Below are 18,580 nucleotides of genomic sequence, written 5' to 3'. Positions count from 1 at the left end.
GAGGCTTGATTTGTGACCCAAGATGTGATCTATCCTGGAGAATGTTCCATGTGCACTTGAGAAGAAAGTGTAATCTGCTGTTTTTGGATGGAATGTCCTATAAATATCAATTAAATCTATCTGGTCTGTAGTGTCATTTAAAGCTTGTGTTTCCTTATTAATTTTCTGTTTGGATGATCTGTCCATTGGTGAAAGTGAGGTGTTAAAGTCCCCCAATATTATTGTGTTACTGTTGATTTCCTCTTTTATAACTGTTAGCAGTTGCCTTATGTATTGAGGTGCTCCTATGTTGGGTGCATATATATTTATAATTGTTATATCTTCATCTTGGATTGATCCCTTGATCATTATGTAGTGTCCTTCCTTGTCTCTTGTAACATTCTTTATTTTAAAGTCTATTTTATCTAATACGAGGATTGTTACTCCAGCTTTCTTTTGATTTCCATTTGCATGGAATATCTTTTTCCATCCCCTCACTTTCAGTCTGTATGTGTCCCTAGATCTGAAGTGGGTCTCTTGTAGAGAGCATATATATGGGTCTTGTTTTTGTATCCATTCAGCGAGCCTGTCTTTTGGTTGGAGCATTTAATCTCTTCACGTTTAAGGTAATTATCAATATGTATGTTCCTATAACAATATTCTTAATTGTTTTGAGTTTGTTTTTGTAGGTTCTTTTCTTCTCTTGTGTTTCCCACTTAGAGAAGTTCCTTTAGCATTTGTTGTAGACCTGGTTTGGTGGTGCTGAATTCTCTTAGCTTTTGCTTGTCTGTAAAGCTTTTGATTTCTCCGTCGAATCTGAATGAGATCCTTGCCAGGTAGAGTAATCTTGGTTGTAGGTTCTTCTCTTTCATCACTTTAAATATATCATGCCACTCCCTATGGCTTGTAGAGTTTCTGCTGAGAAATCAGCTGTTAACCTTATGGGAGTTCCCTTGTATGTTGTCATTTTTCCCTCATTGCTTTCAATAATTTTTCTTGCTTTCTTAATTTTTGCCAATTTGATTACTATGTGTCTCAGCCTGTTTCTCCTTGGGTTTATCCTGCCTGGGACTCTCTGCGCTTCCTGGACTTGGGTGGCTATTTCCTTTCCCATGTTAGGAAAGTTGTTGACTATAATCTCTTCAAATATTTTCTCGGGTCCTTTCTCTCTCTCTTCTCCTTCTGGAACCCCTATAATGCGAATGTTGTAGTGTTTAAAGTTGTCCCAGAGGTCTCTTAGGCTCTCTTCATTTCTTTTCATTCTTTTTTCTTTATTCTGTTCTGTGGCAGTGAATTCCACCATTCTGTCTTCCAGGTCACTTATCCGTTCTTCTGCCTCAGTTATTCTGCTATTGATTCCTTCTAGTGTATTTTTCATTTCAGTTATTGTATTGTTCATCTCTGTTTGTTTGTTCTTTAATTCTTCTAGGTGTTTGTTCTTTAATTCTTCTAGGTCTCTGTTAAACATTTCTTGGATCTTCTCAATTGTTGCCTCCATTCTTTTTCCGAGGTCCTTGATCATCTTCACTATCATTATTCTGAATCCTTTTTCTAGAAGGTTTCCTAGCTCTACTTCATTTAGTTGTTTTTCTGGGGATTTATCTTGTTCCTTCATCTGGCACATAGCCCTCTGCCTTTTCATCTTGTCTATCTTTCTGTAAATGTGGTTTTTGTTCCACAGGCTGCAGGATTGTAGTTCTTCTTGCTTCTGCTGTCTGCCCTCTGGTGGATGAGGCTATCTAAGAGGTTTGTGCAAGTTTCCTGATGGGAGGCACTGGTGGTGGGTAGGGCTGGGTGTTGCTCTGGTGGGCTGAGCTCAATAAAACTTTAATCTGCTTGTCTGCTGATGGGTGGGGCTGGGTTCCCTCCCTGTTGGTTGTCTGGCCTGAGGCGACCCAACACTGGAGCCTACCCAGCTCTTTGGTGGGGCTAATGGCGGACTCTGGGAAGGCTCACACCAAGAAGTACTTCCCAGAACTTCCGCTGCCAGTGTCCTTGTCCTCATGGTGAGACACAGCCATCCCCCACCTCTGCAGGAGACCCTCCAACACTAGCAGGTAGGTCTGGTTCAGGCTCCTATGGGGTCACTGCTCCTTCCCCTGGGTTCCGATGCACACACTACTTTGTGTGTGCCCTCCAAGAGTGGAGTCTCTGTTTCCTCGAGTCCTGTCAAAGTCCTGCAATCAAATTCCTTCAAATTCTGATTCTCTAGGAATTCCTCCTCCCGTTGCCGGACCCCCAGGTTGGAAGCCTGACGTGGGGCTCAGAACCTTCTCTCCAGTGGGTGAACTTCTGTGGTATAAGTGTTCTCCAATTTGTGAGTCACCCACCCAGCAGCTATGGGATTTGATTTTATTGTGATTGCGCCCTCCTACTGTCTTACTGTGGTTTCTCCTTTGCCTTTGGATGTGTGGTATCTCTTTCGGTGAGTTCCAGTGTCTTCCTGTAGATGACTGTTCAGCAGTCAGCAGTGATTCCGAGGCTCTCACAAGAGGGAATGAGCACACGTCCTTCTACTCCGCTATCTTGGACCAATCTCTAAAATTGGGGTCTTAATAGAACCTACCTCATAGAAATGTGGTGAGGATTCATTAACTCATTCAATAATCCACAAATATTTGTTGAACACCAACTACATGCTAGCTATTATTTTAAGCACTCACCCAGTTGTAGAAGAGAGATAAATAAGGTCCCATTATCATGGAGCTTACGTTCTACTGGGGGAGAAACAAAACAAATACACGTGAAGCTTGGGAGTAGTGACAAGTGCTTTGATGGAACTAATACAAGGTGATACAACAGAAAGCATTTGGGGCTGGGACTGCCAATTAAACAGGGTAGACAGGGGAGATCTCCTGGTAGAGGTGACATTTAAGCTGTATGCTTACAAAAAGGAAGGTAATATGCCAAGCTGTATATTCTTGGCAGATAGAGCCCAATGTATGTCAGCTATTTAACTTTTTAAAGATGAATGTATTTGCAAAAGGACATTAGAATGGGACTTTTCCTGCCTCGCTATCAAAAAATCAGGAAAAGGGCTTCCCTGGTGGCTCAGTGGTTGAGAGTCCGCCTGCCAATGCAGGGGACATGGGTTCGTGCCCCGGTCCGGGAAGATCCCACATGCCGCAGAGCGGCTGGGCCCGTGAGCCATGGCCGCTGAGCCTGTGCGTCATGGCCACTGAGCCTGTGCGTCTGGAGCCTGTGCTCCGCAACGGGAGAGGCTACAACAGTGAGAGGCCTGCGTACTGAAAAAAAATCAGGAGAAAAAATCAACTGTGTTCAAACCCAAGAACACATTATGTCCACCTGAAATGACTTAAAAATAAGCATGTAGCCTCATTCCTGCCTCCATAAACTGCCAGGAACTATTTCTCTTCTCCACACTCCACTCAGACACTCAAGTAACCAGAGAGCAACAACCCAAACATTCAAATAAAAAGAACTGTACTTTATCAAAAGGGATCCTAACAATGTATTATGATATTTGAAGTAAAAGTGATACCTTTTCCCCAAAAGTTTAAATTGCCTTTATGAGATGCATATATTTATTTATTTGTTTGTTTATTTATTTATTTTAATTTTTGGCCACGGCATGCGGGATCTTAGTTCCCCGACCAGGGATCAAACCTGTGCTCCCTGCCTTGGGAGTGTGGAATCTTAACTACTGGACTGCCAGGGAAGTCCCTAGATGCATATATTTAAACATCTCAGAAGGGGATTTAAATTCTGATTCTTTCTTTTTGATAGGGATTCTAATACGACTTCAACTTTCCCTGAATCGTATGTCTCCCCTTCGTTCTTTTCTTATTGTACCTATTTAATCCAATACACAGGAATATAATTTTTGTCTGTCCTTTAGATGTAGGAAAACCATGGTCTGATGCAGGTAGTATCAGGGAGCAAAGGCCAGTAGGGTAACCAAGGGGCACAAAAACATCTTTGAGAAACTGATACCACTGGAAAGTTGTGTTTATCATTAACTTCTCTCAGAATTCATTTTATTCTAAGTGGATGGAAAGAATATTTTGATAGTACTTGGAGTATGGGTTGAGAGCCCCAAGAGACACATTGCTCTGCCTTCAAATAATGGATCAAGTTAATCACCACTGGTTTTGGGGGGTTTGCTTTTGTTTTTGTCAACTGGGGTCTGCAAATTTGGAAGAGAACTAAATCGCTTTGGATAATAAAACAGAATCTAGGTAATGCCACCTGCGGTCTTCCTTTTTTATCACATTGCTCTTCCTCTAAGTAAATGTTCAACAAGTACTTAAAGAATATTGATTTGAATTGTGCCAAATTATTGGCCTATCCTGGTCCAGCCCAGCTTACTGACATAAACCATAGCCACAGGTTCGACTGAGGCAAAAGGCTGAATCTGGGAAATCCCAGAAGCTAAGAGCAGCGTCCAATGATCTGCAAAGAGCCACTTCTGTTAGACCTCATGATTCTTGAATTCTCTGAAAGCAAACAGTATATCCTTATATTACTATTTAGACAAAATCAAGATTTTTGCTTCTGGGAAAAGGAAAAAAAAATGTTGTCATTAAGCACCTATTATTGAGCTGAAAAGAACACATCTACTTGTCATTTTCATAGATTATCTCATTCAATCCACACGCTGATCCAGTGAGTGAGGTATTGTTATCCCCATTTTACAGGTGAGGAAATTGAGGCTTAGAAAAGTGAAATAACTCACCCAGGTCACACAGAGGTCAAATAATTTGCCCAGGTCCCACAACTAGCTTGGGCAGAGTTGTGACACAAATCCAGATGTGACTGGCTCCAAAATCTGTGTTCTTTCCATGACACCAGGATGTTGTACGATACTTATCTGGGTATTGTATGTACTTACATCATCACTTTAGCCTCTTCAATGAAATCCTCTTCAGACATGGAGCCTTCATTGATGGCCTTGATAGCTACCTGGACATGTGCTCGCCATTGGCCTAAATAGACCACCCCAAACTGGCCGCTTCCAATCTCCTTTACAAAAGCCAACTCAGATGGATCTATCTCCCACTTTTCTGGAAAAGTAAAACATGCACATTACAAATAAGGAAAAACATGTTAAATTTTTAGAGCTAGAATAGATTTAGGAATTTTCTTGACCTATTCTCTTCTTTTTCAGAGAGGTTTAAAAAATTTATAAATGAGTGGAAAGGACCTGTAACCATTTTTAATACTCTTATTGTGGCTTAAAAGTATAATTCCAGAATTCAAGTATAAAAATACAAACCTCACTTACTTGGAGAGGAATTATGGATATCAAAACATGCTTTCTCTTTCCAGAGAGACCCAGGATGAAACAGTTCTGTGCCTTTCTAAACTAAACCTGCCGAAACCAGACCTGGAGCCTAAATATTTATGTCCCCAGTCTGTTTTTATCCTGGTGAGTAAACTTGTGAGATTAGATAAAATTTGGGGTCCCCCATCTCAGTTTCTTTTATTGTTCCTTTGCCCACTCCCACCCCTAAAGGGCTTTCCTGCCCTTTCTCCTTTGCGAAAAGTCTAATCAATTCACCTGATGAATATTTTCAATATTAAGATTCTAACCCATATCTAAGTGTACGTTTGAAATGATGCTTGCATTACTGAATATTTCTCACTCTACAGAAGTAAATCAAGAAAAAAAGAACTGCTTTTAAAATAACCCTTTGGAAAACTGAGAATTAAATCTTAACTTTTTAGTAACCACTTTTATACAGCAACACCACCATCTGCTGGAACTTTAAAATAATGCATTTAAAAGAATTGTAATGGCCAGTGACCCCTTGTACCACCAGGCTTTGCAAGGGACTCCCCTTCCCAATAGTAGGTGTGTTTTTAAAATAACATGGGAGAATATATTCATGACCTTGGGACTGACATAGATTTATTCAACAGAATATAACTATAAAGGAGAATACTGATAGATTAAATTTCATAAAAATCCTATTTATCAAATACACCCCATTAAGAAAATGAAAAAGTAAGCCACAGACGGGGAGAAAATATTTCTTAAAACATATAACCAACAAAGAATTCCTATTCAAAGTAAGAATAAATCGATTAGGAAAAGGCAGATAATCCTATTCTTAAGGGTTAAAAATAACTTGAATAGTATATTCTCTCACAAAAGAGAATGTCCAAATGGTCACTGAACCTATGAGAAGTTGATCAACATAATTAGTCATCAGGGAAATGCATATTTAAACCAAAATGAGATACCACTACACATGCACCAGATTGGCTAAAATGAAAACAGAAACCCAACCAAACAAAAACCACAAGAATACCAAATACTGGCAAGGGCAAAGATGTGGAACAGCTGAGACGTCCATACACTCTTCATTAAAGTATAATCTGGTATAAATTCTTTAGAAAACTGACTAAATCTGAGTATGTTCATACTCTACGACCCAGCAATGCTACTTTTAAGTATATATCCATCATTGTCGGGGCATATGTGTGTGTTAAACGTTATCAAAAGGCATACAAGAATGTTCCTAATAATATTATTTAGAAAAGCCAAAAATTGGTTAGAACCCAAAAGGCTATCTGAAGAAGGATGGGCAAATCCATTGCGGTGTAGTCATGCAACGTAGCAGTTCACCGCAATGCAGGTGGACCAACCACACCCAGCATGGTGGGTGAATTCACATGTGGAAGGATGGAAGAAAGAAGCCAGACGTGGATGCCCAGTGTCCAATTTCATTTATATAAGGTAGTCAAAACCAGACAACATTACTCAGGCTCTAGACTTACGAACTGTGCACTCTTCTGGATATTGAAAAATTGAAAAGTTTATTTTTTAATTAAAAACGACCATGTTTGGGCTTCCCTGGTGGCGCAGTGGTTGAGAGTCCGCCTGCCGATGCAGGGGACATGGGTTCGTGCCCCGGTCCGGGAAGATCCCACATGCCATGGAGCGGCTGGGCCCGTGAGCCATGGCCGCTGAGCCTGCGCGTCCGGAGCCTGTGCTCCGCAGCGGGAGGGACCACAACAGTGAGAGGCCCGCGTACCACAAAAAAAACAAAAAAAAAAGACCATGTTTAACTTAGATAAATGGCTAATGATAGAATTTTTTAAACATATAGTATTTATGGGGCAGAGGAATAATCTAGGCACCCATAACACACTGAAATCACCTTTCCAGCCCAATTCACAGCGACCCTGAGTCCTGCTTATCTGCTACACAATAATTGTGTTATCTTTTTTTTTTCAGTATATTCTGAGTCCCCCTAATGAGATAAATTTAAGGAAATAAAGTATCAACAAATTAGAAAGCGGGATTCTTTGGCTCTTATTTATTCTCACAGATTTGCAACTATCACATTCACTAGAAAATAGTTCAAATCAAACTTGGTCCAAGTTCTATTCGAAAAAGGTGACAAGGACACTTTTAGCAACTCATTTTAGCAGGTTCTCTTGGGGAGAAGTCATTTCCCAGCCACCCACATAACCAGAGAGCAACAACCCAAACGTTCAAATAAAAAGAACTGGAATGTATCAAAAGGGTTCCAAATAATGTATAATGAAATTTGAAGTAAAAGTGAAACATTTTCCCCCAAAGTTTAAATGCCCTTAGGAGCTGCATATATTTAAACATCTCAGAAGGGAGATTTAAACTTTGAGGAGAAATGTAGCTAGACAGACTCTACCTCAAAAGAGCTGAGAATTTAAAGAACATAGAGGGAACTTGGGGTAGGTTCTTCACTGGATTTGATTTTTACTTGAGCACATGTGCATACTTTACCATAGCTAAAACCAGCTGTGGCCGGCAAACAACTGCCCATCAGCCCAACTGGGTGGCGGAGACGGGACATGAGCCCTGGGGAGAAAAAAAGTCAGCATTTCAGTCCTAGTTACTAGCACAAAAGAAAAAGCCAAATATACTAGAATATAGTGCTATTCCTTAAATAGATCAGGCAAAAAAGCATTCTATAGTTAGTCTGTTTGCTTATTTTTCCCATTAGAAAAACACCTTTCACAAAATAATATATGCTCATTGAACAGAAACTAAAGAATCCAAGAAAATACAAAGATGAAATAAAGGTCCCTTACAAACTCTTAGTATCCAGAGATACACTGTTATCACTTTGGTGAACATCTTCGCAAAAATTTCCTTATGCGTGTTTGAAACATCTGATATGTTTCACAGAAATGTAAATGTTTTGCTCCAAGATTTTTACACTCAAAATGTAATTGACATGTGTCAATGACTGTAAATAGACCTTAATATTATTTCCAAGATTTCACTATTGTAAAATATGCTGTATATTTTTGAACATATATCTGTATGCACCTCTCAAATTATTGCCTCAGGCATAAATTTCTTAAAATGTGACTTCATGATCAAAGAGTGTCTAGAAAGTTTGTACTAATTCATTCAACCACCAACAGTGTCTAAGTGTACCCATTTCCCCATCCTCCTCTTGAGAGTAGTTTATTATTATTTTTTAATAGCATGGTAGAGTAATGAGACTTCTTTTGATTGGGTCCACATGTAGTATTCCATAGAGTCAATTTCAGTTTTTGTTCAACAAACATTTATTATTTATTTCTTCAACTAACATTTCTTGAAAGACTGCTTTGTGCCAAGCATTATCTACATGGTGGGAGACAGCAGTGAGTAAGACAGCGATGGTCCCTACTCTCATGAAGCTTACATTCCAGTGGGAACAGAGAAAATAAAGAAGTACATGCACGCACAAGAAGAAGCAGATGATGAGTAGATGAAGCAGATGAAGTAGAGTAGATGACATAGAGCTTCTTTAGAATGAGTGCCCACAGAAGGCCTTTCTGACAAGATGACAGCTATGCTGACATTGATGGATGAGTAGCCATCTTACAAGGATCAGAAGGAACAGCATTCCAGGCAGATGGAACAGCATGTGCAAAGGCTGGAAGACAGGAACAAACTTGGCCAACATAAGAACAGAAAGCAGCATTATTAAGTGCCCAATGTGTGTAAGACACTTCTCTAAGTAGATCCCAAAGATTCCAGAGGACCAAAGATGAGGAAAATGAGGACTCTGCACACATGGGCTCCATCTCAGTGAGGGAAGACAGGCAGAGAGAGGCAATTTCAGTGTAAAAGGAGTAAGTTCTGTGATGAAGATACGCAAGGTGCTCTGGGACACAGAGGAAGAGCACCTCGGACATTGTTGGATTCAAAGAAGTCTTCTGTCAGGAGATGATACCTGAGATGGATCTGACAAAAGGAGTCCACATTGTAGGCAGAGGTAGTAGCATAAGATGATATTGATACTTAGAGGTATGATGCAGGAAGAGCTATTTGAGCAAAGAGTGAGAGGTAGAAGGGGCAAGAAATTATACATGAGAGGTAGGTTATATTCTGGTTGTGGTCAAGGCCTTGTATGCTTTGCAAAGGAGCATTACATCTTCCTGCAGGTGGGAGGGAGCCATTGAAAGATCCTAAATAAGGAAGTGGTGTAGTTAGATTTACATTTTGATACATCCTTCTGGCATCAGTATAGAGGATGGATGAGGGGAAGTCAACCTTGAAGGCAACAAGACCAGTGAAGAGGCCACTGTAATTATCTAAGTGAACAATGATTAGGGCAGTACTAGTACACAGGGAGAGGCAGGGACCTACATGAGACATATATAGGATATGAAATTCATTGCACTTGATAATTAATCAGAAGTGCAAGGAGAATGGATGTATCTATTCTGACTTCCATGTTTCCAGCCCCTGTAATTGGCAAGATGATGATACGATTATCTGATGATGATACACCAGGAAGAATAAATTTGGAAGGAAAGTAGTAGTATAAGATGAAGAGCTCCATTTCCTCATTGAAGTTCAGGGCACGTGGGATTGCAGGTATCTGTGTCTACCAGGCAGGAGAATCATGCAATTGAAGTATAGTTGATGTACAATATTATGTAAGTTACAGGTGTAGTGTAGTGTTTCGCAATTTTTAAAGATTGTACTCCATTCATAGTTATTATAAAATATTGGCTATATTCTCTGTGTTGTACAATACATCCTTGTAACTTATTTTATACATAATAGTTTGTACCCCTTAGACTTCAATTTTCTTAATGAAGTAGATGGTTAGGCAATTTACTCATGGGCAGTGGATAATACTAGAAAGGGGGTCTTGAGGAGAATGGTAGAAGTTTGAACAGAAAACAGGAAAGGATGCTTACCAGTGACTCTGAAGACCTAGTTGGGGTTAGAGCCCTCATGAAGTTGGGACTCTATAACACATGATCAAAATAAAGAACATAATAGGAATTTCCTTAAGACCCTAACACCTTCCTCTAACTTCAAAGTTTTTGTTTGCCAAATATTTTTATTCTGTGAATTACTGCCAGTGGTTTAGTGATGGTTTGTCTCTCTGATAGAAAAAAAAAAGTCTGTCACTCTCTTTGCATTGTCCTTACTTCTGGTAAAGAGATGGATTGTCATGAGCTAAATTGATCAGAAGTCAAAAAGTAGACGGGATAGTCATGGGTTTCAATTCACAGCCTCATCTGGATCCTCCAATGATCTAAGTTGACTCTTTCTGGAGGAGATGACAGTCATTAAACACAGACTCTGGAGCCAGTAGGTTCTACGGCTCCAATGGTTTCAAAGATTTCTGTGAATTCAGATCTCAGTGCAAATACTTATTAACGGTGTGCCTTGAGCACAACTCATGCCTCAGTTTCCTCTTCTGTAAGATAGAGACATCAACAGCATCTACCTCATGGATTTCTCTGAAGATTAAATAAACAAATATACATAAAATAGGGTCTGGTCCAAAGTAAATCTTCAGTAAATATCAACTATTTCTGAGTCCCATGCCTTTCCTCTTATCATCCTTCTTTCTCTTTGTCTTATCTCTTTTCTACTTTCTTTTCTCCCTAATAAACAGCCGCCGTAGTTAGAAGTTCTCAAACCCTGTTTTTCTTTCTTTTATTGTTTGATCTAGCTTTAATTTTAAAAGTTATCTGTGTGGTATTTCTCACATTATAAGAATAATTTATATACATTGTAATTTTTTAAAACCCTAGCATAATCTACAAAGCAGAAAATAAGTTTCCCTTACCCCCAGTCTCATTCCCCAGAGGTAAACATTAACAGCTTGTAGTCTGTTATAATCTTATTAGTTTAAAAATTATTACCTAAACTGTAACAGGATTTTTCTATGTATGCACGTATTTCTATATATTTACTTTTCAAAAGTAAGACTATAAATATACTGTTTTGCACCTTTTTTCTTTACTAAGCAACTTATCACTAACATCTTTTCAGGTCAGCACATCCTGATCTGCCTCGGTATTTTTTTTTAACGTCACCACCACCACCACTCTGTTTCTTAAATTTTTTCTTTGAAGGAAGGGGAAAGAAGAGCGTGACGAAGAAAACTCCTGATTCTAAGGGTTTCTATCTCTAGCCACAAATATGTCCTCACTGGCCCCACTCAGACAGGTTGCCACTTCCTCTCTAACCAAACGCCCAGTGACCATCAGGAATACCCAGGTGGACTCACTCCATAAGAGAATAAAAACTTCCTTGGATTTATTCCTGATATTTAGAACCAGTGTAATGGAAAAGTGGCCGCTTTCCAAAAGGGATTTGTTTGGGCATCACAACTTTTCATGAGAAAAATCTAAAAAAAGTACTGCATGTCAAGAAGTCAAAAGAATATGGAAGTTACAGTGGGTTCCAAATTCTGTAACACTGAGGTAAGGAGATTCCCCCCATAGGCTCAGAGTAGTCCAGTACAGGTTGGACGAGGGCTGAAGACCAGAGCTGTGGTTGTAATCGTGGTGGAACTTTCTGGAATTCTATATCTTTCCATAGATGATAGGTTTGCAAAAATAGCCATTATTGCAAATTACAGCTGGGAAAGGGGGTTAAATATGCCTCTGGTATATTCAAGTCAAATTGTAACTGTGTAAGGCTGTGTCCTGTGTAAAACATTTTCTGTTTTCCATACAAGAAAGAACAGACAATGAGACATTTAAGGGTAATTTTCTATTGCAACTTTCTAAAGTTAAGAGCAAATTTAGAGGGGTAAAGAGAAAGAAGAATGAGCCTTTAGGACATTTGAAATTTTATTACATTTAGCTCCATGTAAATTTCAAGAACAGATGCATAATGACTAAATGGCCTTTTGCTTCCTTGTCATCTATCATTTTTCTAACCTGGCAGAAATGTAAAAAAAAATCAACCTACCTCTTGCCACCTGACTAGAAAAAACAAAAACGCATCAATGAGGAGGAGAATTGCACAGAAGACAGGTTGTATTTCGACTCTTAAACATTTCTACAGGGATATTTGGTCCTGTTAAGTGTCTGACCAGAGATACATTGCCTCTCTGGGGCCTGGCTCCCCGACTCTCCCAGCCTGAAGTTTCTGACTTACCAGCTGCGTTGTGCTGGTGATACCAGATCAACTCGGGGATTGATTGAAAGAGGTGTCTTTCAGTCACGTACCACTGTCCTGAGTCCTTCCTTTTAATCTGATAATGTTTGATGGTAGCCTCCATACTTCTACAATCAGTAAAATGTGAGTTCATAAACAAGCAAAAGACCACGATGGAACCAAGTCAATCATTAAGCAACAGGACTCCACCTCTAAAACTCATATCCTAGTAACACTACACACTGAAGAGCAGATAGGATTAAATTCAACAGGTGTAACCCCAGCCCAGGAAAATTCCTCAGCTATGGTACTGGGGTCTTAGACTCAAACATAACTTCAGCGAAAGTTGTCTAGGTGACAAGTCTAGTGTCCAAAAATGTACAGCTCGTAATGGACACTTATGAGCATTTATTGAATCAAGTATCAGTTCAATGAATGAATAAATGCACTGTGAGAGATGTGAGACAAAGGAGGGAGGAAAACCAGTATCGGGCGTATTGATGAGCAGGTTTGCTATGGGCAGCTGGGGCTTAATCCCTCTAGGAAGAGATGAGAGTCTGTGGAACATACCTCAGAGTCTTCCCACTAAAGGTCAAAGGAGCTGAAGGGCTTATCCTCCACTCCTCATGGTTGGAGGGTCACCTAGGAAGCTAACTCTCAGGTACTTCCAGTCCACCCCTGGGGACCACAAGAACCCGCAGCCAGAGAACATCCTCAGGCAGAAAGAAACAGGAAGCTTTCTGAGTACAAGAGAGCTCTCTGCAGGGTAACCCAGGGGTAAACCAAGGTGAGGAGAGAATCGCACCAGCAGTGTCTTCTACAACTAATCAAATCTCCTTGCTTGATGCTTGAGAAAAGGAGATGAGAGAGTTTAAGTAACTTATCCAATGTCACATGCAGAGCTCGTTAGGGGATAAAATTTGAACCAATTAGTTGTCCCAAGTTCCAGGCCAGCAATTTTCTATGTTAGGCTCTCACTTACATTCTTTATGTGATGGTATCTCCATAACAATGACTGTCCCAGGGATTGCTATTTCTAGAGAGATCAAAATCACAACTGCTTACCTCCCAGCTCTTATAAACACAGAAATGGTGTAGCATCCCAAATGTCTTGAATCTCTGACAATAAATGCACCTTCTTTAGACTGCAAAACAATTCATTCATTGTACAAGTTTATTCCTTATTAGGAAGAAAGACAAACATCTCAATAATGAAAACCAAAGCTATACTGACTTACTATAAAAGGATGATACTGTTTTTACAAGTACACACAATGTTATCTCTTAAACCCTTTATAGACTTAAATGTCATAACTATAAAATAAAATATAATTGTGACAAGAATTTGCAATGCATGAGTATTTTAAAACTTTGCTCCTGATTTTTCTAAGAGTTCTGCATTTGACAGCCTTGTGCCCCACCATTTAGTTATTTTTCTTCTACTGATCAAGATAATAGATAAAAATAGCTGATGAATAAGAAGAACTCTGAGACAGACTGACAGGATTGTTCTTTAGAGGAAAAGAAACAACATGGTAAGTGGGGGTGAAGGAGGCAGAGAGGAATACATCTGGGAAGATGAGGAATGGAAAGAGAGACCAGAGCTCATGATATGGTTGGAAGGAGAATAGACTTGGGAGAGTCTGGAGAGAAGAGCGAGGACAGCCATTCTGCTTGCTCTAGGGGTACAGGAGAGGCAGAAGGAGAAATGGCAGGAGGGAAGAATATTATAATAAGTTTGATGGTACATTATCAATTGGAGCCCCATGGACATTCTTTGGGAAACTCCACTAAAGCTGAAAATTGCTTTCAAATAAGCTTAAAGTTGACTGTTTGGTTTAGTTTGATACCGTAAAAAAAGTTTTCCCCTTATTAAGTGTGCTTACACTCATGAAGAGGAAAATATCTCAGAATCTTGGCAGACCCGTGAAAGCTTACACTTATCAAGTGCTGGTGGGTTGCTTGAGAACTGCACAATCCAAACAGCATGATATGACTCCTCAAGATGAACATAATACATCTTCTCCTTCTCTTTCCAGACGCTTACCAAGAAACAAGCCTCATTTTCTGGTCAATTTTTTTAACCAATAGAAAAGAATAGAGAGCCCAGAAATAAACCCACGCTTATATGGTCAAATAGTCTGTGACAAAAAAAGACAAGAATATACAATGGGAAAAAGACAGCCTTTTCAATAAATTGCAATGGGAAAACTGGACAGCTACATGCAAAAGAATCAAACTGGGTTACTTTCTCACACCATATACCAGAATAAACTCAAAATGGATTAAAGACTTAAATGTAAGACCTGAAACCATAAAAGTCCTAGAAGAAAACACAGGCAGTACGCTCTCTGACATCGGTCTTAACAACATTTTTTTGGATTTGTCTCCTCAGGCAAGGGGAACAAAAGCAAAAATAAACAAATAGGACTACATTAAACTACAAAGCTTCTGCACAGTGAAGGAAACTATCAACAAAATGAAAAGGCAGCCTACTGAATGGGAGTAGATGTTTACAAAAGATATATCTGAAGAGGGGTTAGTGTCTAAAATACACAAAGAACTCATACAACTCAACATCAAAAAACAAACAATTCTATTTAAAAATGGGCAGAGGACCTGAATAGACATTTTTCCACAGAAGATATACAACGGACCCATGAAAAGATGCTCAACATCACTAATCATCAGGAAAATGCAAATCAAAACCACAATGAGATATCACCTCACACCTGTCAGAATGGCTGTCATCAAAAAGACAACAAATAACAAGTGTTGGCAAGGATGTTGAGAAAAGAGAACACTTGTGTACTATTGGCGGAATTATAAATTGGTGCAACCACTATGGAAAATAGTATGTAGATTCCTCAAAAAATTTAAAATAGAACTACCATATGATTCAGCAATTCTACTTCTGGATATTTACCTAAAGAAAACGAAAGCACTAGTTTGAAAGGATATATGCACACCAATGTTCATAGCAGCACTATTTGCAGTAGCCAAGATGTGGAAGCAACCTAAGTGTCCATCAACAGACGAATGGATAAAGAAGATGTGGTACATATATATACAATGGAATATTACTTAGCCATAAAAAAAGAATGAGATCTTGCGATTTGTGACATGGGTGGACCTAGAGGGTGTTATGCTAAGTGAAATAAGCCAGACAGAGAAGGACAAATACCATATGATGTCACCTATATGTGGAATCTAAAAAGCAAAGCAAACAAGCCAACAAAAGAAAAACAGACTCATAGATACAGAGAACAAAAGGGTGGTTGCCAGATGGGAGGGGGTTGGGAGGGGGCATGAAATAGGTGAAGGGGACTGCATTACAAACCTCCAGTTATAAAATAAATAAGCCACAGGGATGTAATATACAACATAAGAAATACGGTCAATAATATTGTAATTACTTTGTAAAGGGACAGATGGTGACTTAACAGTGATCATTTCATAATGTATGCAAATATCAAATCACTATGCAGTACACCTGAAACTAATACAATATTGTGTGTCAACCATATTTCAATTAAGAAAGGAAATTCAAATTCAAATGAAAAAATCTAGAAATTAATAAGGAAACACTACATATCAGGACCTCTGTTATATCGGTCAGGCAATACTCAGAAATAAATTCACAGTCTCATTATTTATATCAATAAATGAAAGGAATACAAAATAAACAGATCCAACTCAAGAAGTTAGGTTAAGAATTATAAAATAAACCCAAGTAAAGTAGAAGAAAAGATCTAGAGACTGTCATATAGAATGAAGTAAGTCAGAAAGAGAAAAACAAATATCATATATTAACGCATGTATGTGGAACCTAGAAAAATGGTACAGATGAACCAGTTTGCAGGGAAGAAGTTGAGACACAGATGTAGAGAACAAACGTATGGACACCAAGAGGGGAAAACCACAGTCGGGTGGGAGTGGTGGTGTGCTGAATTGGGCGATTGGGATTGACATGTATACACTGCTGTGTATAAAATTGATGACTGATAAGAACCTGCAGTACAAAAAAAAAAAAAAAAAAACAACTAATACTAATCTTTCTTTGGGTTATTTGTATGGAAATATGTTAATATAAATGTTTCAGACATTACATGAAATTTCTAAAAATCTTATATGTTCTGACATAATGATATAAGTCATAATTCTAGTTATTACTTTAAAATGTATATCTCAGAAATAACTAAATTTCCTTATCAATTGCATTATTATAAAAAAAAGACAAAAGCAGAAAATAATAAATTATAAAAACAAAAATATAATACAGCAAGTAATTAAATTCAAAGTCTGGTTGCCTAGGGAAAAACAATAAAATAGATAAACTACTACTTAACCTAATCAATAAATAATGGGGTGAATCTATTAAAAAATAAGTCACAAGCATCCGGAAAAAAATTAAAGAATCTTCTTGACTCTATAAAGTACATTTGAAAACTTGAATAAAATGGGTAATTAGCTAGCAAAACATAAAATTTATCAAAATTGATTCCAGAAAAGCTAGAAATCTTACTGGACCAATTGAATTGAAACGCGGATAAGGTTTTAAAAGAGCTACAACATTAAAAAGCACCATAGTTACACATTGTGATGTTACTAAATCTTAAAGAAATGATAGATGAATTAAATAATTCCAGAGCATATGAAAGAAGAAAAACTTCTAAATTATACAAAGTGGTTTAACATCCATACCAACAACACAGCAAAGATTGTGTACAAAAGGGAAAACAACTAACCAGTCTTCACTTATATCAATGCAAAAATCCTAACTAGGGGCTACCCTGGTGGCGCAGTGGTTGAGAGTCCACCTGCCGATGCAGGGGACGCAGGTTCGTGCCCCGGTCCGGGAGGATCCCACATGCCGCGGAGCGGTAGGGCCCGTGAGCCATGGCCGCTGAGCCTGCGCATCCGGAGCCTGTGCTCCGCAACGGGAGAGGCCACAACAGTGAGAGACCCACGTACCGCAAAAAAAAAAAAAAAAAAAAATCCTAACTAAATGTTAACAAACTGAATCCAGTAGCACAATAAAAGAATAATACACCATGACCAAGAGGGATTACATACAAGAATGCACAAGTAATTTAATATTAGGGATTTTATTAATATGATTCATCATTTAATAGATCTGAGGAGAAAAATCTCATCCAACAACTCCATAGATGTTGAAGAAGCATTTGACAATTTCAACTTATATTATCAGGAATTTCTTATTTTTTATAAAATGGTAATATATGTGTACTTCTTTAACACAATAGCCCTTATTTACTTTAGTCCCAAGTCCAGCATCATGTTTTATGTAGAAATCATTCTAACTAAAACCAGGAAAAAAGAAATACCCACTGTCAGCCCTGGTACTTAATTCTGTTCTGAGATACTAGCCAGTGCAATTAAATGAGGCAGAAATTAGCAACACTGATTTAAAATTGTAAAAGAGGGTTGAAATAATCACTGTTTGTTGCTGATAAGATTACATACCTGAAACCCAAGAGAATTGCCTGAAAAAATACTACAAAAAGTTTTTGAATTCATCTAAGTCATCAGTTACAAACTAATTCACAGAAATCAGGAGCTTTCAAAAGTAAAAATAACAAGATAAGCCCATTTATAATAGCAACAAAAAGATAAAATACCTTAAAATAAACTTAAAAATCCATGTGCAAGGGCTAAATGAAGAAAACCTTAAAATGCTCCTGAAAAATACAAAAGTATTTGCTTTTCCTTATTAGGTCTTAACTCCATCTAAGATCTGGTTTTGCTTGATGTAGGGATCTAATTTTAATTTTTTTCTATATGAGTAATTAATATATGGGTCCTGGAACAAATTGGTCCCTAAACCCCACTGATCTGTAATGCATGAACAATTTTCTCTAAATTAATCTGTAAATTTAATGCAACCAACAGGAAAGTTTTTTTAAATGAGGCAAAGTAATTCTGAAGTTCATATGGACAAAATATGTGTCTCCAGAATGTTTCTAAAAAAGAAGAAAGGAGGCTATAGCCACACCTGAGAAAGCGTCAGTGGTTAAAACATTATAATGGCAGAACATGAATAGACAGGCTGATCGATGAAACCATGTAGTAAGTCCAGACATAGTTTTTTGTGTTTATGATGAAAGTGGCATCTCAAATCAATACAGACAAGAAGGACACTTGGTAATGAAAAAAATTAACTTGGATCCAAACCTCATGATAACAGGAAAAATTATAAATGGATCAAACATGTAT

At 38.3% G+C, this 18,580-nt stretch overlaps 1 protein-coding gene across 1 annotated transcript in view; it reads right to left on the bottom strand.

Moving 5' to 3' along the window:
• TXK (TXK tyrosine kinase) overlaps nt 1-18,580 on the bottom strand; it is a 46,710-nt gene that overhangs the window by 14,771 nt on the left and 13,359 nt on the right. Inside the window, exons 6-9 of the mRNA XM_060148230.1 lie at nt 13,409-13,488; nt 12,344-12,471; nt 7,715-7,789; nt 4,832-5,003 (exon numbers count right to left, since the gene is read on the bottom strand). Coding sequence (XP_060004213.1) covers nt 4,832-5,003; nt 7,715-7,789; nt 12,344-12,471; nt 13,409-13,488 — 455 coding nt within the window. The remainder of the gene's footprint in view (nt 1-4,831; nt 5,004-7,714; nt 7,790-12,343; nt 12,472-13,408; nt 13,489-18,580) is intronic.

The sequence above is a fragment of the Lagenorhynchus albirostris genome, chromosome 4 (assembly GCF_949774975.1).
Source record: "Lagenorhynchus albirostris chromosome 4, mLagAlb1.1, whole genome shotgun sequence".
NCBI lineage: Eukaryota > Metazoa > Chordata > Mammalia > Artiodactyla > Delphinidae > Lagenorhynchus > Lagenorhynchus albirostris.
This window is presented reverse-complemented; position numbering and strand designations above follow the sequence as displayed.